This window comes from Mus caroli, unplaced genomic scaffold (genome assembly GCF_978045245.1).
Source record: "Mus caroli unplaced genomic scaffold, Mus_caroli_1 scaffold_20, whole genome shotgun sequence".
NCBI lineage: Eukaryota > Metazoa > Chordata > Mammalia > Rodentia > Muridae > Mus > Mus caroli.
In genome coordinates this window covers 20914111-20936746 of record NW_028227275.1, presented here as the reverse complement: position 1 = coordinate 20936746, position 22636 = coordinate 20914111, and the positions used below count along the sequence as shown (strand labels likewise).

Below are 22636 nucleotides of genomic sequence, written 5' to 3'. Positions count from 1 at the left end.
GCAACCACGTGAAGGCTCACAACCATCTGTACAGCTACAGTGTACTCACATCCATAAAATAAATAAATAAATCCTTTTTTTTTTTTTAAAGTGAGCAAACATTTATCAAAGACCTTTCAGGTGTCAGACATAGTTACACTTTACACCGACTTAGTATTTCATTAAATGATCACTGTACTTCATGAACGAGGAGACAGAAAGGTCAAATGATTTGCCCAGAGCAGAAAGCCTTACACAGGAAGGGACAAAACAGTACAGGACCCTGACCAACATCCATTGGCTGCCAAGCGCATCAGTAGTAGGCAAATGCTGGAGGCTAGAGGGCATCAAAGCAAAAGGCAAGGCGGCCTGCATCCCACAAACAGTATGGTCTAGCTGCCTTCGTCAGGGAGAAGTCTTGGTAAGTCCAGACCGATGAGACTTACTCAGTATTTATGATCCAGTAAGACATGGGGACCCAAGAGTTTGCATTTCTAACAGTTCCCAGTGATGCTGGCACTGGTAGTCCACACTACCTACACTTTAACAAACTAATAGGAGGCACACAGGAAAAATATCCTTATTACAGGACACCCTAAGGTTCAAGGGTCATCTCAGAAGAGGAAGCAGAGAAACTCTAAGAGCCAGAGGTGGTGGATTGCTACCCAGAAACAGAGCTTTCCCAAGTGACTGAACGACTGCACATCATGAACTCGTGGCAATTCTAATACCATTTACGAGACCCCTAAAGCCAGGGAAAATTTAAGTTCAGAGTAATGATGTTGAAGGGTTTCTTAGCTCTCTTTAAGGGTGTGACCTTAGGTAGGATGACTACAACATTGGGTGGGAAGGGAGGAGGGGGTGGGTCTACCAGGAAGTGGGAAAGTGAGGATGATCAAAATAGATTGTAGGATACTCTCAAAGAATCAATACAGATATTATTTTTAAAAAATATCTTACAGAGAGCATGACACCCTACTGTCACATCCCCAGAATGCAGAATTTTAGGGTGCTCTGGTTATACTCGTAGTAGGGTGCCCATTACAGCTCTGCCACTCCCTCACAGACAGTTCCTAGCCATTTGTCTTCTCCAGCAGCCACCTCTCCCAGGGCATGGGTTTCATGAATGTCACTGTTATCACATTGAACTGGCTTGTGTAACTGGAGCAAGTATGCTAACCACACCATCTGTAAACTATAATCCATCTCCGATGACCTCAGCCCAAGGCTGCCGAGGAATCTGAGATCAGGCATGTGAAGGTGACCACATTTAATACTCATTGCTAGCCCCAGGCCTGGCCCAGGGAACTTCACGTACCCAGCTAACCCTAGAACACTAGAGACATCCTGTGACAGTGGCCCTTGTCCTCTTCACTCTATCACTTTTAATGTCCCTTCTTCTTTTCCAAGTTGCTATTTCCAACACACCCCTTGTCAGGCTACTTTTCAAATGCATTAGGTTTATATATACACCAAACAGCAATAGGCTTCAGGTGAGGGGCTCCTTGGTGACAGAGGTAAATGCAGCACACTGACTCGGGGACCCATTCTTTTGCCCACTTTTTTCCTCTTGGGTCGGTTCTATTCAAGCCATACTGGAAAACAGATGGGTCATGGAAATCAAGGAGTGACTGACCGTCCTTCTAAAGCTATATATAGGTGCTATAAGGAAGCCATCCTCATATCATCAGATCTCCTCCCATGAGTTCAAATCTTCCTAGTCAACTGCGCATCCTCATCTGCAAATCAGACATGGATCACAGGTCTAAGTCAACCACAAGGGCTGGAGAGATGGCTCAGTGATTAAGAGCACTTGATGCACTTGTGGAGAAGCCAGGCTCAACTCCCAGCTCGTCAGCTTTCTTTAAAACTATATGACCCTTGGTGGGTCACAACCATCCATAACTCCAGTTCCGGGAATCTAATGTCCTTTTCTGACCTCTGAGGTACTGTGCACACATACACTACACATATATGCATGGAGGGAAAACATTCATATACATAAAATAAATCTAAAAATGTTAAAATATGGCATTTATAATATACAACTTATATAAAACTGGAATCCAAAGCATAGGGAGAGAAATCCCCACAGATAGAAATTATAGAGTGCATGTGTGTGTGTGTGTTATCATGGATTTGTTTTTTTGTATGTTTTATGTCAATGTATGAAATATATATGTACATTCATGGGTATGTTTGCCTGTGTGTATGCATGTGGAAGCCTGAGGTCCACAACTCAACATACTTCCTCAGTCTCTACCCATCTTGGTTTTCACTGATTCAATTAGGCCCTCACCCGGAAGCCGATGATTCTCCTGTCTCTCCCTCCACTCCGCACTGGGGTTATAGACATGAATGAACAACTATGCTGGGCTCTTACATGGATGCTGGGGAGTCCAAGCTCAGGTCCTTGTATTTGCACAGGACACAGGAGCCATCTCCACAACACTGTTTGATTTTGCAGCAGGGTCTTATATATAGCTCTGGCTGATGCGGTATTTGGTGTGTAGCCCAGGCTAGCCTCAAGCTCTCGGCAATCCTCCTGCTTCTGCTTCCTCAGTGGTGAGATTACAGGTATACACCACCACACGTAGCTCAAAACATAGGAAAATCCACAAGGATATAAATTACAGTGTGTGATCCCTCCATTTAAAAAATTCAAAGCCACACTGTCCTTGGAAAATGACTCATTCCAAATCTTCAAAACCATTTCCCTCACTGTTCAAAAGGTTAGCCCCCAGGATCTCAGTCAGCGGCTTGGTCCCTTATGGAAGGAGTGTGTGTCTCTGGCAGGTTGTCAGCCCTCTTCCATTATCTTTTCTTTTGAATCTGGAAGGTTGGTAGCAGCCCAGGGCCAATTATATCTGAGTGCATGAGGTGAAGGTTTACATACAGGGTCATCAATTACTGACTCCTGACGGAAGAGATTGTCAAAATGCTTCCTCCAATAAAACGGAAGGCTGCCTTGTAGAATTTGCAGCCTGAAAATACTCGATCTTTCTGTAAAAAAACAAGCCACAGCCTGCCATGTCTTTTATCCTACCTGCTCTTTAGGGATTTCTCTGTCCCACGGCTAGAAGCCACCAGATATCAACTATTATCTTATTTCTTTTCTAACTCCATTTTTGGTTACTTTTTAAAAAATAGTTTTTCTCAGGACCTTCAGATACTTTTCACTAAGTCAGGCTTGATGTGGTCTGGAAAATGCTCTGAGGTAGATGGTGTGCTCAAAGCAGGTCTATGCATGTTCTATATCTTACTTGTACTTTTCCATTTATGATATCCAGTGGAGAATTCAATATCATGAATAAAAAGGTCTGGTCCTTGAAGGAAACGCCATCCAGAGACTGCCCCACTTTGGGATCCATCCAATCTGTAGACACCAAACCATGACACTATTGCTGATGCCAAGAAGTACTTGCTGACAGAAGCCTGGTATGGCTGTCATCTGGGAGGCTGTGCCAGGACCTGACTAAGACAGATACAGATGCTCACAGCCAACCATGGGACTGAGCTGGGGGACCCCGATGGAAGAGTTCAAAGGAAGGAGCTGAAGGGGATTGCAACCTCATAGGAAGAACAATAATATCAACTAACCTGACCCCGGAGAGCTCCCAGGGACTAAACCACCAGCCAAAGAGTATACGTGAGTCAGTCCATGGCTCTGGCTACATGTGTAGAAGAGGATGGCCTTATCTCCATCAGTGGGAGGAGAGGCCCTTGGTCCTGTGGAGGCTTGTTGCCCCAGTGTAGGGGATTGCTAGAGAGGTGAGGTGGGAGTAGGTGGGGAAGCACCCTCTTAGAGGCAAAGGGGAGGGAGGGAGGGAGGAGATGGGAGGTTTGTGGAGGGGAGACCAGGAAGGTGGACAACATTTGAAGTGTAAATAAATAAAATAACCAATTAAAAAAAAAAAAGTTGGTTTTTACCCTGGGCTTCCGGAGATAACTGCCCAATCTTCGGGCTGCTACATCAAATAGGAAGGTCTTGTTTGTTTGCCTGAGGTCTTGAAGAACAGCAACATGATTTAGAGTCAGGGCTTTGAGTCAGCGAGAGCTCCACTGCCTACTAGTGTAGAGGTGAGTCTCTGAGGAAGAGAATGGCGCACCCTCTCTTCTGCGACTCACACATCGAACGCTGGGAAACAATCTGTCGGGGACACATTGCTTGCTATCTCTCCAGACTCTGTACCATGAACTTCTCTGGGCTGATTTTAATCTCTATCCTTTCCCTGCAATAAACAAACTAGACCCTTCTAGCATTAGCACTAACCCTGGGGTGCTTTGAGAAGTACCCTAAATTTGCATCTGGGTGTCAGAAGGGATGATGGTGTCTCAAGAGGCCCTTTCCTCTAACTTTTCAGTTGACCCTAATTCTTACACATATACTCATTAAAAAAAACAAACAAACAAAAAAAAACCAAAAGCACTGATTTCAGTCGAGGCTACACAGAGAAACCCTGCCTCACAAACAAACAACAACGGAAGAAAAAAAAAGATAGCAAATTCGAGAATCACAAAAAAGGATATGAGTTGATTGTGGCTGCAAGAGTCATTCTGCCTGAGGATAACTTCGCAGCAAACGCTGAAGCTAACTAGCACAGCGCCGAGACTGCAAGGAACTGCTAGCAGAGAGCCTGGAGCCTGAGTCCAAGCCCAGCATGTAGGGTGACAAGTTACATGGTCTCCAGATCACACCGGAAAAGAATTGGGAATTTCACTCACCACCACTGCAGACTTCTTAACTGCTCTTCCAAGAGTAAGAAGAAAACCACTGGTCTCTGGCACTGGTGGGGTTGCTTGGAACTGACACAGCAAACACCCAGACATGGCTGGGTAATAAGTGCAGGAAACACGGATAAAATAATAAGGTTCCTCCCAGGCAAAGGGACTCAGTGCTAAGATCATTTCCATTCCAAGTGATCCTAATCCCAAGGTCCAAAGTCCACCAGGATGAGGTATTGATGGGGGGAAAAATGGTTCAGTGGTTAAAGTCTTTGCTGCTCTTTCAAAGAACCCCAGCTCAGTTCTAAGCACCTACACTGGGCTGTGGAGCAGCTTGCAACCACCTGTAACTCCAGGTCCAACAGGATGTGTCACCTCTGTCCTCCACAGACACCTGCACTTACGTATATACACCTACCCAGAGACACACACCTAAACAGAGACATACACCTAGTTAAGAATAGAATTTAAAATTAAATTTAAATTTAAGTATAATTTAAATTCTCCTTTAAAGCAGGAGCCTGAACACTGGATTTGAGTTGGGCACCTTTAAGGGCCCCAGCTTCCTTTCCTTTGGTTTCATGCTCACACATGCTCTTCAGCTTGGTAGCAGCAATCCATGGCAGAGGATGCCTCCATCCTCCTAGAGCTATGTGGGTGCACAAGACTCCTGTATCCACATTGGAGATTTTAATTTCCAAACGTCTCCTAGACATTTCTTCTGGAAGTCCTTCTCTTCCCAGGAAACTCAACATAGACAATAATGGAATTGATCATCCCATTCCAAATTCCTTCACAAATTCCTCCATCTAGAAAACCAGCTGGTCAGCTGGAGTCCCTGAGGCTCACACGGAGCTCGGTTATCTCATTCTCTAAGGCCCTTGACCTCCATCCTACCCTGTCCTCCATCCACACTGCCCTCATGCCTGGCCCAGAACCTGATGTCTTCCAACTGACAGGATGCAATCTTTATCAGGCCTCCTGACCCACGGTAACAACAAGGGTTATTTATCCTGACAGGCCTGCGCTGAATGCTTGCTATGAAGGAGCTCATTTAATGTCATCAACTCCATAGGACACTGCCCAATATGTATAGATGAGAAAACTGAAGCCATCTAAGGTTAACGAATTTGTCCATGTTCCAAAGATAGTAAGTGCCAAGGCTGAGAGATAGGGGACTCTGTGACCCTATAACTATATGCCTCTCATACGAGGATGAAGTCAGAACAATGGCTGAAAATGGAGGTATCTGTACGTATAACTGGAGTTTCCAGCCCCATCAAACACACAACATGGAAACTTACAAGGATGGACGGAGGTGGTAAAGATGAGAGTTCAATAGTGTACAAACGCTGCTAATGTGGAGCCAATGACTTTAACTTCTCAGGGGGAGGACGCTTATTTAGTATAAAATGGATCTTGCAGGAGAAACTAGAGGTACTGCTTTAATAAGCCACCCGTTCTTTCTAATATTTGCATTTTAAGAAGCTTTTAAAGACTGGCTGAAAAGGTTGAAATTTTTCCCACCAAATTTGTTGGAATAAATTTGTGGGAATTACCATAGGACAAGATGCTGCTTCCTAAACTGCATCAGCTGTACACATAGTTGTGTAGCACAATAGTTCCCTAGCAAGCACCAGTGGAAAGCTGGGCTCCTAGTAATGCCAGCTACAACCACTAGAGGGAGCCCAAGGCTTCCTCTCCATTGCCTAAGGGTTGGCAGGTTAAGCTTGCCTGACTTAGCTTCTTTTCTCTTTGGAAATCTCTCTTCCCCACATACCCTCCGGCCTTGTAAAGAAAATATTTTGTCCCCCTTCTTGCCCGCATCTTTCCTAGAGAAGGGAATGGCAAACTTCAGAGGGTCAGGAATCAAGTGTGGGCTTAGACATGGAACCAAGAAGCCCTGGGCCTGCGGAGGTGCTAAAGATGGCTCAAGCCTTTCCCCTAGGCCTAGGAACAGAGAAGACCTCCCCAGAGTGCTGTATCACCTGTAAGGAGCTTATGTTCAAACCCTAGCCTGGCATCATTCTCGAGAGAGCATCTGCCGTGGTACCCATTATAGGTAGCTGGTGCAGACTATCAGGAGATGCAAGTATTTCTCCTTTGTATGCTACATGATTCTACCGTGTCACAACACTCGCGTCCCGCTTTACCAGAAGTGGCAAGTCCTATTTCCCTTACACTCTGATTCCAAGAAGGTGCTAAGCTTCCCAGTTTCAAGAGAAAATACAACCCCATTTCCTGTAGCCATTTTCAAATGTGGTCCCCCCGGGCCAGCTTCACATCGTGACCTAAGAACTTGTCAGAAATACAAAAGCCAAGAGCCTACCTCAGACTGACAAGTAGGCATCACAAGTCTGACATTCTGGGCTGGGCCCATCATGCTTGTCTACTTTGGATGCCTGTGATACAGTGGGGATGAGAACCCTAGAGAGTGGTTAGAGACTGAACCACCCCAAGCTAGCTACCCGAGAAACCACAAGCTAGCATTTCTCTATGGCAGAATACACAGGCAGAAGAATGCTCTCTGGAAAGGTCAAAATAACCCAATCCCAATCTTAATCTAAACGGTCCCTCACAGCTTATCCCATGCCAGCAGGCCTGTGAGAACCCTGCATCTCTTCCTTGCTTATAATAATCCCATGTAGCAAGTATCATCAATCCCATGAGAGCCTGAGAGAAGAAATCAACTGTCCCAGACTGTCCAGACTTCAGGTGGGGAAGACACAATATAAACAAAGGTCTACCAGAATCCTGAGTCCCAGGCTGAAGTCCCAACGACCATGTGATAAGCACTCTGATTTCCCAGTCCACAGGGTCAGGGTGGACAGAGGCTCTGTGCATGGGTTCCACGGATTTGACCTGGCCCTTGCTCACCACTGATCTTAGAAGTGCTCTTGTGATCCTCCCTGCCTCCGCAGCCTGGTCCCTACCCCACACCTGTGCCCCCTGGTTTCCACACTCCTCCTGGCAGCTATGCTCTGTAGTCTCCTGTACTTCTGTCTCTGGCTCCTTCGGCCAGCCCTACCTGGCCAAGTCAGAGCTAGCCTCAGTAGATCGAACCTTAGGGACATCTAATCACCATCCTATCCCACCTGTTTGCAGATGCTGAGCTGCCTACATCCACACAACACAGTGTTCACAGTACTGGCCACCTAACAGGGCTCTCTGCTCAGTCAAAGCAGAGGTCACTAGGCTGGGCCTTCAACCAAAGCATGTGACTGTCTCGCCCAGATCAGGCCTTGACCTACCAGTCATCATAGAAGGGACCAGTCATCACAGTCACCATCCTGGGACCCCTGGAGAATAAGGCTGATGAATTCACAACACCTCGCCCCACCCCTCCAGAACCACAGGACGTCCACTCTCCCAGACTCCAGGGCAACACACCTGACTTGCTTTCATGCTTCGGAGATTCCTGGGGGCTCACAGGGCTGCTGCTTGGGGTTCCCCTGTAGGAAGATGAGGCCCGAAGAGTCACTGTTCCTTTTCCAGTGCAGATTTTGGTAGGGTCCATGTCTGAAAAGGAAAGATCCAAATGGGAGGGTGAGAGCCAAGACTTCCGAGGGAGCAGGATAGTCCAGTCCGTGAGCAGATGGTTACAGCAGAGGACTGAGACGAACCTGGTTACATCTAAGCCTACTCTTCAAACATCTACGACCAATGAGAATTAATCTGTACAGCGGTACACCAGCATTGTGAAATTAGGGAGAAGAGGCGAGGTAAGCTCTGAGGAAATGCATGAGTTACAATGTCAGCTGAAAACATTTACCAATGGAAGGAAGCTGGCTCATTCCTTCTACGAAATGAACTTTGGGTTGCTAAGCAGACTTCTGGCCAGTTAGTAAGGCATGGTTCACAGGAGAGTTTGTGAAAGGTCTCTCAAGCTTGCTGATCATCCTTCTCACCCCCCCCCCAAAAAAAAAAAAAAAAAAAAAGCAAGCTGGCAATGTGGAGCCTCGGGGATGCTCTGAAGAGAATCGCTGCTTCTGGCATCTCTCATTGGTGAACACCCCTGAACTACGGGACAGAGGGAGGTGCTGTTCACAGATGGGAGCTTTCACACTCAGGCATAATGAGAGAACAGGAAGGTGGCCAGACAGGCTCGGTCACACTCAACAGTGTCTTCTGAACATCTCTATAGTCTATAGACTCCTCACTGTCCACAGGCAGAGCAAGGTCCATACCAGCCTGGACATCTTTAGGAAGACCCGCAAAGCAGTCTCCTGAATCCAGGGCTACATGTCCCCAGTCCCTCTGCAAATGCCTTAAACCACAGATGATACTCAGCCTATGGGAGCCATCTTTCCTATACAAACAGACGTGCTTTTGATAAAGTTTAATGTATAAGTTGGGCACAGTAAAAGACTGGCAACAGTGACTCTGATAAAATGGTAGAGTTATAACATTGTTATACGTTATTTCATTATCTAAAAGTTATTTCAATAAAAAGTGCGTTGTTTGTTTCCAGTTAACACTTTTCACTTAATATTTAATAACTGTTTTCATTTCATATTTTTGACTGTGGTTCACTGTAACTAACTGACTCTGTGGCTAACAGAGGCCTGATGTCTTTAGCAGGCTGAGTGTCCCTCCTTCAGGAAAGTCAGTAACGAGGCAGGGAAGGAGAATAGACCACGCTACTTCTCAGAGCACAGAGCCAAGTGTTTCTATGCAGCTAAGCTAAGTCAACTCCACACTTACTTCCTACATCCCCACACCTGCCAAACTGCTCAGAGTCCAGTTTCCTGATCTAAAATTACCACAATGAGGATGAGAGGGCGAGGCTGGAGCTTACAGAGTGTCTTTGGGTGGGACTCAACACCCTGCCCATGTCTGTTTGGGGGTGGGGTGGGGGGAAGTAACGAGAAAGTAAGTTTCCTTTCCCCCTGCTCTTTATTCCTGCCCCCAACACCCCCTCTTCCATGGGGAGCACAAAACTCACAGCACATCCCAGACCACATGGCAACCCCAGGGAGCGTCTGGCCCCATCAAGAGAGTAAGTGACTGGTGTTATAAAACTATTAGGAAAGCCAAACCTCGGTCATAGGAATGTCAGGCAAACTGGCAAATCTACAGCCCAGCTGTACGATCCTGGACGCATAGCCAGATCTGCCCAATTTCTGAGCTCTACGCGTCCCACTTTGACTACACAGAACTTTGAGTTGGAACCTCGAGGGAACTGTACACCCCCCCCACCCCCCACCCCCGCCTCTTGGAGAGGAGAGGCAGGAAGGAACTGCAGGTGAAGCCAGAAAGGGGCTGGAGTGCTCTGGGAAATGGCCCTGAATATCACACAGGGAGCCACCATCCAACATCTACAGGAGCTGCTTCACATTCAGCCTGACTCAGAGGTTTGAGGCCAGGCTAACTCTCCCAGAAACACAGTTTTCACAGAAGTATCGGGAGTTGCAAACTTCTCAGGAGAGAGCCCCACTACAGAGAAGGTTCAGCCTCTACAGTAAGCCTTCTAAAGCAGGGAAGACAAGGCTGCGCCTCAGGCTCTCCCCGTACTCCTCCCTGGCTTACACACTTGCAGACAGGCCACACACACACACACACACACACACACACACACACACAAAGAGAGAGGAAACAACTTAGGGAGAGGAAATGCCTTCTACTCATGCGAGGATTAGGGCTCACAGTATGGTGTTAGGAGCAAAGAAGGAAAGAAACCATGCATGATCGGACAATTAAAAGAAACAGTCCCAAAGAGAGATACCTGGAGGGAGTACTAGGCCTGAAGGGCTTTTCACTGTCTTCACGGGAATTATTTTAACAGCAGATATAGAGCGAGCACGGAAAGGGTCGGCTGTTGGAAACACAAGAGGGTAAACGGTGCATCCAGAAACAACATTCGGGAGCCGCTCGGGCAAGTCGAGGAACTGTGCGGGGACAATAGGAGGAAGCTGCCTACGCCACAAGAACAATGCAGAGAGCCGTAGATGCAGTCCTTAAAAATAGCCTGCTTTCTCTCTCTGGGGTTCTGGGCCAAAATGGCTGAAGCTTTCTGAGGCCATCACTCAGATGGAGTTGATCCGTGGGTATTGGCAGCCCCTGGCACAGGGAGCTTGCCAGGGCTGGACAGAGATGTACAGAGACACAGATGGCCTGGCAAGTAGAGGAAGGGGGATACAATCAGAGTACGAGGTGTCCCTTGGGAACAGTGGGTCATCTGCTGTACAACTGGGACTTTGAGGACAGGGCCATGGCTGTAGGTTGAGTGCAGCTAAAAGGGGGAATGCCCTTGTAGATTGCCTGGTCCTTCAGGCCTCAAAGCTGCTTCTCTCAAAGCATACCTTTTAGGATCCTGTACCTGCTCTGACTGTCAGCATCCTCTGACCCCAAGCAAACCAGACCCCCATCTGCTGGGAAACAGATGGTGTTGCTTAAGCCCACTCTTTGCTAGAAAAGAGGTGCCAAGTGGATGAGGAAAGCTCTGGACAGCACCCCAGTACACAGAGCTGGATGCCGAGACCCCATTTCTTGCCTTCCTAGACCCGCCTCCCCATCTCAATGACAGGCACATCACCAAACCTCCCTGGCTCTCTCTCTTTAATGGCAGCAAGGAAAGAAAGATGCAGCATGGTGCCAGAGTAACCCCAACGGACTGTGCCCAGGGGTCTCAGAGTCACAGAAAACAGAATGACACGGGGTAGGTCTGCTTGGAAATAAGAGACTATTGACTCAGCACCACATGACTGGGATTGCCAAGTGGGCGGGAAGGAACATGGAAGACACCTTCAAGGTGGACAGCGCCCATCCTGCCCGTCCTGCTGCTGCTTCAGAAGGCACACAGCACGCACACAGTATATGTTTACAATAACTGAGACAGGAGCGACAATTCTGCATAGATCTAGATTGAATGAACTTCTCACAGGAATCCTGTTCACTGTACCTTACAATCACTTGGGAGGCTGCGCTGGGGTGGGAAGCAGATCTGGGGTGCTGTTTTCAGCCAATCACTCAGTCACTTGTTCTACCTTTGTTCTCAAGTACAGAGACTGAGGAAGGAGCCCAGTTATCCTGGCTCGGTGTCCACTGCGGGCCATTCTGATGGCCTCTAGGTTACACCTGTCTCCTTGTTTCCTACCAAACATGAGTCTAGCTAAGGCAGAGGGAAGCCATCACTACTGCTGTGATGTATCTCACCACCACCACCACCACCCCCGCCCAACACACACACAAACTCTTTTAATAAAAGTTTCTTCTATATACAGATTTAAAGAGTGGAGCTGGTGGTCCCAGGATTTCAGAAGCCCCTCCCATGCTCCCAGTTTAAATACTCCCTTGCAGCCCTCCCACGGCACCCCCCCCCCACAATATTCCTTACATGCAAGACAGCCAAGACAGCCCCAAGACCCTAAGAGCATAGCTCACAAGAACTACACACTGAATGGTGGAGGGCAGCAAGCTAGGGAGGTGGGGGATAAAAATGGCATAGATGTCCTGTGCCCAAGGAACTCAGCCTCATGCCACCCAGGCTTTCCACCCCTCATCTTCTGCCCTCTGTCTTCTCTCTCCAGAGGATTCCTCCTGGGTGCACACCTTGCCTTTTCAAAGGAAATATTTGGGTGCATTCGATGAAAATTACAAAAGCCAAATATGACAAACTCTGAAATTATTCTTTGGGCATGTTAGGCTTTTTTTTTTTTTTAAATTTCTATGCCCCATGCAGAGACTTTAGTCATTCCTCAATGACAGTATAGAACACAGAGACACAGAGATAGATCACTGTTCATGGGGTCACCAGAGCCCAGGATGGGATGCAGAAATAGACACTGAGGTCACACTCCCTCCCTCTGCAGGTAAGAGCAGATGCACCCGCAGAGATGAAAGGGCCCCTGCACGCCTCTGTTCTTCACAGGCAGAACTGGGATTATGTTTATCTAGTTACTCCAACCTGCTTCCTGTCACCTCATACTGCAAGACCAATGTCAGGTTGGGGTCAGAGTGCCCTGGGCAAACACTCGAGAGGTGTCCTCTTCATTTTGTTTTTTTTTTTTTTTAAGCAAAGGGGACTTAATAAGTAGAAAAGTGGAAAGTTCTCAGAAGTCAAGAGGGAGCAGCTGAGAGGAGTCCCCGATGAGGGCTGCTGGGCTCCCAAACATCTTCTTACCATATCAATAGTTCAGTTCACATTTCTATCTCCTATTTAGAAGAATTTTTACATTGAAACTATGAGAACCGAGAAGGCGGCTTAGTGGTAAAGTGCTTGACCACACATGCAAAGCTCATTTCTTGATTGAAGTGCCAACATGAGGGAGGAGCTAAAATTAATGACACTGACGTAACTTCATTCACAGGACTGTGTATGTGTTCCAATTTGTGGCAGGTGAAGGTGGCATGCCATAAACAGGCAACTCCAGGCCAATGAGTGCCATATGTACCAGGTCTGACACTTTCCCAGAACCCACTATCTAACCTGTCATCCCAGCATCTCTGTGAGTACATCATCACAGTTGGAAAAGGCAGCCTGGGACCCATGAAGAGTAGGACCACAGCTCAGCTCTCAGGAAGCCATGATGGGAACTAAGACTAGGCCAATGATGTCTTTCCCAGAGAGGTGGAAATGGTCCTACCCAGCATGCCCTGCATCTTCCAGAAATGCTTTCCAATACCAAGCCAGACTTCTCTTCAACAGCCTTACCTTTGTCTGGTCCATGGTTGCCAGATGCCAAGCCATTCACCACAGCTTTAGAGCTTCCAACATCACATTCTGAAAGAAAGAAGATGAACAGAAGGCTTGTGACCATGCTTGCTCAACAAGCAGAGGATGAGGTAGGATAGAGCTGAGATGTTCAGCAGTTCCAACCACAGACACCCTAAAAGCTTTCCCAGGCCTGGGACCAGCCCCCAGGGTGCATGGGAGAGTTCAGAATGCTTGTGGCCTGAACCAGACAGGATGCAATGGCTATTTGGGGATGGAAATTGTGTTGTGGAGTGTACGACACAATTTTTTTTTTACGGGAGTGGCTTTCTTTGATATTTAAAGTGTCTAAATGGCTCCCCAAATTCTCCTTGTCAAAGACAAGCAGTCTTTTCTATAAGCTGCCTTTAGATGCTGTCCCTCTTCTCCAGTCTGGAACTCATGTGACTGTCCCAGAGATGGCATGGTGTCCTAACCATCATTCTAACTCCTTCTCTACCTGAAGCCTCGTCTGCACGCCACCGCCCAGTACTCTCCTGCCTGCTCTCAAGTCCTAAGTAGGAGAAGAGTTTCAGACTTAGACCTTGGCTACGAGTCCCTAGACAGGAAGTCCTTACCCCCTTTTCTTACTTTAGGGAAGTCCTATATGTTCTTGGGGCTCAAGCTGATTGCCACCTCAGTGTCATTTCAGATTTTCCTGAGTTCGGCTCAGCAGCGGAAAACAGAGACCCCCCTCCCTGCCTACCACATTCTCCACCAATCACTTCTGGGAACTCAGCGACAGTCCAGGGAAGACCAGGGGTATGTGGCCAATGGCTTGGAGGGACTCTCACAGCAAAATGGCAACAGAGCTACCAACAATCATTACCTCAGTTCTTTAAACATGTGTTTGCCAGGATTGCTAGTCCATGCTGAGTATTCCACAATGACTATTTTACTGTCTCCTTCGGATCTAGTCCTTGGGGGCTAAAGTCAGGAACTGCAGTTCTAACGATAAGATAATTGAGGCTCCAAGGGCCAAGCCTACCCAAGCTCACTAGCCGAAGACTGAATTGGCACGCTCATAGCTCATCTTCTTCCCCAACTAAGATAAGCGGTCTTGAATCCATTTCACATCTATGCACACATCCGGCTAAAACCAAGTCACCTTATTGGTTGAATAGCCAGCCTCTCCAAAGGTCGAGCACCTGAGAAGTAAGTAGCACGGCAGCCAGGCTGCTGCCTCTACAGCACCTGGGCAGCCCTTCCCCCACGGTGGCCGGGATTGTCCAGGGAGCATCCTGCTTGTGGCTCACAGCCACTTGCAGACAAGGAAGGACTCACTCTCGTCAAGTCAAATCTGCCTTGAAGCCTCATTTCGGGGTGGTGGAAGAAGGGGTGCCATGGGAATTGAAGTTGGGGACAGTGTTAAGAAAGAAAACATACTCCAACATCCCTGACATGCTATGGGCTTTACCTGTCCTGTCCCTGAGCACCTGAACTAGGTCACATCTTTCCAACTGTTGCTTGACCTGGCACTGTGCTCTCTTGAGAAGCTGCCTGAGAGCTACTACCAGGCCCACATCTTTCTTTCCCCCTCTCCTTTTTAGTTAAACATAACCAAACTGGAATAAGCATTTGGTATTTAGAAATCAACACACAGCAGCTACTGTCGGCCTCCACACTAGCCAGTGGAGGTGATTAATTCTTTAAAGTTCAGTTTCCCCATCTGTATCTGAGAGGCATCAAACTAGACCCAGCCTGTAAGGTGAGGGCAGGGATTCCCGAGAAGGAAACAAGACCTTGCAAGAACAGTGCTTTCCTCGGCACTTGGCAGCCCAGGACCAACTGAGACACTGACAATACATTTTTTTTTTTAAAAACTACCATTCTTCCCACTAAAGATGCAACCAAGTATTTTCCATGAAGCTACTCTCTTCCCAGTGATGACTTTCAGAGCGTGTAAACACAGCAGTACAGCTTCTCCCTCCCCACCCACCTGCACGGTAGTGTTTTTGTTTCCTTGGAATTAATATAAAAATCCCAAGACAGGATTTTCAGGTCAAAAAGGCCTAGGATTTTGGACTCCTGGGTAAAGTTTCCTTACAGCACCTGCCTGAGAGATTCGGGGGAGGAAGGGCATTCATTCCCCAGGGCACTGGAGCACCCGACTGCCCTCTTCCCTCTCTCCTGCCTTTAAAACTGTCAGGAGTAGCAACTGGCTTAGAAGAGCTGCAGAGCAAATTTTTGTTTGTTTTTAAAGGGAAATAGGAAAAAGGGTCTGGGCTATTACAAATGATAACAAAAGCCAAAGGACATGGCTCATCTGTCAAAACGATTACTAACATGTGTGAAGCCCTGGGTGGAGCGGTGCGTGGCACACACACATAACTCCAGCACTCAGGAGGCAAAGGCAGGATGATTAAGAGTTCCAGGTCAAGCTGGGCAGTGGTGGCGCTCGCCTTTAATCCCAGCACTTGGGAGGCAGAGGCCTCCCTTCTGAGTTCAAGGTCAGCCTGGTCCAAGGAGTGAGTTCCAGGATAGCCAGGGCTAAAAGAGGAGCTCCAGGTCATCCTTGCCTCCATACAAGGTGAGTTCAAGGCCAGCCTGGGCTGAGTCTAAAAACAAAAGAATGACCCAAGAGGCAAATCAAAGCAACTGAGTCAGCGAGCAGCATCCATGTCTACTGTGACACAGAAAACACACTAATGGGGCCCATGGCAAACCAAGTACCTCACTCTGCAAGGAGGAACTCCAGGCTAAAAAGAGCAAGTTACCACACATGTGCAGATAATGTCATGCCCCATGCTCAGCATACTACACTCGGTGTTGCTACACTCGGTGTCAGAAAACCCTCCATAGTCAATGCTATTACGATATCCACCTCACAGCAGAGAAGGAAGGCACTTCTGGCACAGACCCAAGCTGCACGTGAAGCATATGAGGAAACGTGCAGCCCTGAACTGCCCCACTCCAGAGCCCTCCCAGACCTCGCCACACACAGGCCCACATAGGTCAGGACTTGGCTAAACGAGTACACTGTACGTAAATAAATAGGAAAGACTTTACAAGCTATAGAGGTCTCTGAAAATAGTCTCAATAAGGTGCAGGATCAGAATCCTGAGTGACATACACACATGGTCCCCTGCCTTCTATCCCTACCTGCAGGTTCAGGAGACTAAGGGTGGGACCTATTCCCTGGAAGGAAACATCTCCAGGCTGGACACTGAAGAATCTCAGGTGCATAATCCACAAAGATCTGTCCCCTGTTCTGTCTTCTCTGCTCTAAGTTTTTCATCCCCATCCAAGACTAAAAATACTTGAAACACTTTTATTTAGATCTTGATTCTTAAAAGCATAACGTAGCTGTTCTACATGCCAGATAAAGGAAGTGTTTGGTTAGCCCACAATCTGGGGATAAACATGATTAAATTGTGTATTTTGCATCAATCAGCTAGATTAAGAAATGCCACAAAGGTGTAGAAATGTGCCAAATTTTACCAAGCATATATTTAAAATAACTGCAGCTCATTGTATGTCAATTATATCTCACTGAAAGGAAAGGGGGCTCTCGTGAAGACAGACCTTGTATACACAGTGTATGGCACACTTCTTCATAACTGTGAGTGGGAAAATCATTTGCATTGTAAGTGCTAATGTTGCTGGTGGTGACCTTAAGATATACAGAACTCTCAGTGAAGCATGCAGTTTTGTGATTGGACGAGAGAAAGGGGGATGTGAAATGACTTACCAGAACTCATGCTGGAGGCAGGCGAGTCTTCCCAGATGCAGCTCTGGAGGGCTCTGCAGAAAAGCACACAAGGAAGTGGATGAACAGCAGCCGAATGATAAGTCCCCACAGTTAGTGTTTAAAATGCAGACACTGTAACCCTTGGTCAAACAGAGCTGAACTAGGAGCCACGCGGCCGGCCAGGCTTCCGGTTCACTGTGAGTCACAGATTCCGAGGACCTGGGGCATCTCGCTAAACTTCCTTGCTTCACTTCGTCATCCTGACGATGTTTAGATACAATCCCAGATATCTTCAAGCAGCAAGTCAATTAAAGAATAATAACTTTGTAAATGTTCAAACAAAACAAAACAAAAGAAACAAAATACTATCATCAGAGGTTAATAATAATTGTGGATGTTTACAGTAGGTGCTCACAATGTACCAGAAAATGTTCTAGGTGCTTTAAATAATTTGACTCATGACAGCCAAGCACTAACACAGAGGCACAAGGAGGTGACATAGCTTGCCTAACTATGCTGCGGTTGATCATGGAAACTAGGCAGCCGGAATCAGGGGCCAAGTGCCTAGGCACTGCCCTCTCACTTATGGGCAGATATTATCACCAATGTTCAAGTGGATAGCCCTTAGAAGTAAGAGGTCTCAAACCAAAGGAAGCTTACAATGTGTGACCTTTTATTTATCATCTGTCTCTAACAAAAGGCATCCATCTGTTTTGGTTTGGATGGGTTGGATGGTGATGAAGATCAAGCCCAGAGTTTCAAGGGTACACTAACCAAAGACTCAACCTCTAAACTACACTGATGCTCAAATCAAGCTGTATTAATATGCTTTGACAAGTAAACTGGCTGTAGTGGTGTGTGCCTGTAATCCCAGAGAGGTACATGCAGAAGGATCAGGAGTTTAAGGTCACACACTATCAGTTTGAGGCCTGTCTTCACTACATATGTTGGTATGTTGTGTACAACCATACAATTTTAATCGTGCCCAATCTCATCTGAAGTTAAGCAGGGTTGGGTCTGATTTGTACTCATATAGGAGACTATATGTAGGCACACACACACACACACACACACACACACACTATAACACTGACAAATAAACAAGACCCTATAATTACCACCAAAGTCGCAACATACAGCATTCCCATCATCCCCAGAAAAGGTCACAATGTCGCCTTACATCTAAGTATGTCCCACCAAGCTCTTAGGAACTATTGACCACTTACTTAGCATCTCCATGGTTTGACCATTTTCTAGGATCTTCTACAGATGGTACCACGTATATGTAACCTTTTTTGTCTACCTTCTCATGTTCAGCATAGCCCTTTCAAAACACCAGTGGCTATCTTTATATGTGTAAGTCTCCTTCTGGACTCCGCTCTACCCACTGAGCAATCTCTATCCAGTAGCCCACTAGTTTGCTTACTACTTCCTACATAATCCTGAAATCAAATAAGTTTGCCTACTTCATCCCCATTCAAAATCTTCTTCTTCTTTTTTTTTTTTTTTTTTTTTTTTTTGCCATTTTTGGTCCTTTACATTTCTCACTTGTCTTGTTTTGTTTTATATTTGAGATAGGATTTTACACTGTAAGCCAGGCCAAACTAGAGCTCATTGTGTAGCCCCTGATCTGCTTCAAACTTGCTGAGATCTTCCCACCTTGACCTTTCTAGTGCTGGTATACCCAGCTAGGTCCTTTGCATTTTCCTGTGAAATTTAAATTTTTCACAGTGCTTTTTCTCAGAGGAAAGGAAGTAAGGAAAAGAAAGAAAAATTCTTTTGGATTTCTAGCGAAATTTTGTAGACTCTGTAATCACTTAACATTCCCACAATTTTTAGTGCTCCCGTTACTGGGCAAGGTCTCTCTTTTCCTTTAGCCAGGCCTTCCTTGATTTCTCTCACCAATGTTTTACAGACTTCAAAATGAAGGCCTTGAGGGCCGACTGGCTCCTCCCACCCAGGGCACCTCTGCACCTTCATCCTGGCACCAGTATCCAAGGGTACTGAAATGGATGAACTGTTAGACAAAGAATCGAAGTCTAGTTTTCAACATCACCAAAACCTCAGAGTCAAGTAAGCAGACAGATGAAACTCAGAAGTCAATTTGAGTGAGAAATTCCACAACTTCAATTACAAACGCAGAGTCAGACCCTAAAAGAAAAGTGTCAAGCACTTGCCCTCTAACACTGGGACTAAAGTATGGCTCCCCAGCACACCATAAGAGACCAGGTGTCTATAATGTCAGTACTGGGGAGGTCAAGACAGGAGGAGCCCTGGGGCTTGCTGGCCAACTAGACTAGACTAGCCAACTGGTCAGCTCCAGGATCAGTGAGAGACCCTGTCTCAAAAACAGGGTAGAGAAGGGATTCAAATAGGTACCCTGCATTGACCTCTGGCTCATGTAGACTCATGCATATGCACCAAGAAAAAAGCACATAAACCCTCTGGCACTTAGTGGCTAAAGTTTACTTTTAAGCCATGCTCTAAGACACGATTTGGTTGAACAAATAGTGGCATACCCAGTAGCCGTTGGGTAAAACCAAAAGAGAAAAATGACTCCACCTAGTGTCAAAACCAATCAACTGCAAGTGGTCATTTATTCCCTGTGGTTGCAGGAACCTAGCTCAGTTGGGCCAGCTTGGGTGGGCCAGAGAGAGAGAGAGAGAGAGACAAGCCACCATCCTACACCTAGAGCTGCTGGCCCTACCATACTTGGGCAACACAGCACAGCATCAGCATAGACATTCCACACAAGAACAAGATGTGAACTATCTTCACAGTTGAGAACGAGGATCCACATCACCAACAGTTGCGCCCGGGGCCTCTCCACTTCTAAGATCCTGTAATTCTAAGACAAGCTTTGATGACAAAGAATGAATAATCAGCTAACAAGCAAGAGTCACACTCATGCTTCCAGCTGAAACAGGATCAAAAAACTAAACATGAGGAATACACAGCTGGAGAAACCAAATTTGTAGAAAGGAAGTCTTAGCAGAGTAAAGGAGGCTCAGTTAGCCTCTCTCACAGCACACTCTCCTCAGTACCACAGTGTTGTTTTCATGACTCCTCTCTATCCCCCATGTAAGACAAGACTACAAACAGTCGTGAGCTTTGCCCCTGTGCCCACTCTGCCAGGAAGACCTACCTGTAGAGTCTTATCTTTAAATAGACAAGACTCCTCTACTCTGCTGCAGCTGCTTAAAAGGGAGCCGGCTCTCCTCAGAACAAATGCTCAATCTTTGAAATCCAATCTGAGATGGGCTTTAGGTACAGGCAGCTATTTCCGATGCCTTGAGAAGGGCAGGCAGCTTGCTGAGCCTCAGAACGGTACCCAGCTTCATTTCTCGGGACTTGTTTATCCCCTGCCAGAGAGGCACATCTCTCCAATTATTCAACAGTACCTTCTCAACTGCTATTAATGCCATTTCCCTTCAAATTCTTTCTCTGCATTGTTGGACAGAGGGCAGGAGGCTCTTCAGAAAGTGGAGAGGCTAACTCTGAGCTGCAGAAACTTCCTTTCAAGGGGAAGAAACCAGGATAGGCTTGGCCCCGTCATTAGCTTCGATCTGGAATCCCAAGAATCAGCTGGGGGCTTGGAACACAACAGGCTGGTGGTTTCTGGGGGGAGGGAGTCCTAGAAAAAAACATGTCAAAAAGGCCACCCCCTACGTCTTCCCATTTCCTCCTGGAGTCTGTCCAACTCCGTTTCCGTTCTAACCAATTATCTGAACCGGCTCTTAGAAAGGTCTCCCGTGAACACCCTCAGCCAAGTCCGACAGTTTCTGTGCTACACAGAGACGCTCAGGTCTACGGACCACATTGAAGGACCCTCTTCCTTCCCACCAGCACATTCTGATTCCTGAGTGTCAACAAAGAATGACTGGAGTGGGCAATAAGGACCCTCCTGGAAGGACAGGTCTCCTGTGGGTCTTCCAGAAGCTCATGGCCACAGGGTCACGAGCTGGCCCTTACTCCTTTCCGGCTCCATACTCACTTCCTTCAGAGTTCATGGGTGTCAGAACAAGATGATTGCAGGCCTCTGGCCCATATCTATAGTTTCCCAACTGTGTTGGGAGGAGGCTTACATGAGCCCCCAGGCCACTGGGCAGGCTCGAGCCCACCCACTCCCCACCCATCATTTTCATTTAGGCAACTAAATTGCCTTTGGCAATCTCATTAGCATCGACTTCCTGAGTTTTCCTCTGATGAGGTCTGTGGCTACAAAATACAGAGTTCACAAGCCTGGAATTTGACCCACAACTTCCAAATACTGAGTTGTAGTTTTAAGTCTCCCTTCGACCAACTTCCTGGTTTTAAAGATTTGTTTTATATTTTTATTTACTTATACAAGAGGGTGTTGGATTCCCTGGACCTGGAGTTACAGGTAGTTGTGAGTGACCCAACCAAAAGAGCCTAACTTAGGTCTTCTAGAATGTTCTTAACCACGGCACCATCTCTCTGGCCCTTCTACACATTTGCCTGCTATGGCACATCTCCTTTCTCAGGACAGCCTCCGCGCCATCAGGGTTTGGAATGCCAGCCCTCTACAGTTACCTAACAACCAGTCGCTTTAGAACCTTCCAACGGTACCCACCCCTCACCGCACAATACAAAGTCCAGACAAGGAGATTCAAGGCCTGGCTGGGTCCACTCCTAATCTTTTCCTGCCTGCCCTGTCTCTGCTGCCTTACACAAAGCCCACCAGACAGAGCTCACCCGGCTGGCAGGGTGGCCAGTATTCATCTCTATTCCCTAACATCAAGTAGGAAGCCTGGGGCAGACCAAGCATCCAATAGCGCTGGTGAGGGAAAAATCTGTCTCTTGAGAATGTGTCTAAGGGCACCACCCTCTCTCCTTCCTCAGTATTCCCCCTCTCCCACTACCAGACTGGTAAAGCTGTTCTTCCCAGCTCTTCCTTTTCCTCGCCCCTGTACCCTCATACCCACCACTGAGATCCACCCTCCAAGTTCTAGACCATGCTCTCACTTTAAGAAGCCTCAGATCCCTCCTACCCCACAACTACCATGTGCTGACCTGAGCAAGAAAGAGCTCCTGTGTCTGTTGCCAACGAGGGCCTCTCTTGCCCCCAAAGTTAGTCAGGCAGCACAAAAAAGGAAACCATTTGTCAGCAAAGTCCACTAATCTAAAACAGTATTCCTTTAGCAAATACTATACACCAGGACAGTGCCTGGCTCTACTGCTGCTTCTAAGACCATCACAAGACACAGGACAAGAGGTATGCTTGGAAGATGTGCGGGGGACGTAAATCCATGTCAGATGTTTGGTAAGGTAGAGCAGGTCAAGACCCAGAGACTCGGTGGGCACATACCTGAGGTTTAGGTGACTCCCAGCTCACTGCCAGACTCCTGACTTGGAACACATGACATGCGTCTCACATAAAAGAGATGTGACCACAGGTCATATGAGACAGAGGTCTCCATGCTAATGAGGTACCTAGAGGCATGGAGGGCGTAGCCAATAGGCTTTCCTTCCCAGACATTCCTCCCCTCAAGCCCACCCTGAGAAGTGAAATATGGTTTTATGCATCC

The 22636-nt window shown here is 47.1% G+C and overlaps 1 protein-coding gene across 14 annotated transcripts in view; it reads right to left on the bottom strand.

The window, feature by feature from the left end:
• Nucleotides 1–22636, bottom strand: part of Sorbs1 (sorbin and SH3 domain containing 1) — a 226687-nt gene that overhangs the window by 91630 nt on the left and 112421 nt on the right. For 9 of the 14 annotated variants that reach the window (XM_029472826.2, XM_029472830.2, XM_029472827.2 and 6 more), the window contains 4 exons: nt 17088–17140; nt 13358–13426; nt 10430–10519; nt 8095–8223 (listed from right to left, as the gene is read on the bottom strand). In XM_029472826.2, the coding sequence (XP_029328686.1) occupies nt 8095–8223; nt 10430–10519; nt 13358–13426; nt 17088–17097 (298 nt within the window). In that variant the 5' untranslated portion in view covers nt 17098–17140. The remainder of the gene's footprint in view (nt 1–8094; nt 8224–10429; nt 10520–13357; nt 13427–17087; nt 17141–22636) is intronic. The other 5 variants (XM_085833983.1, XM_085833984.1, XM_021151938.3 and 2 more) reach the window with 1 other exon arrangement.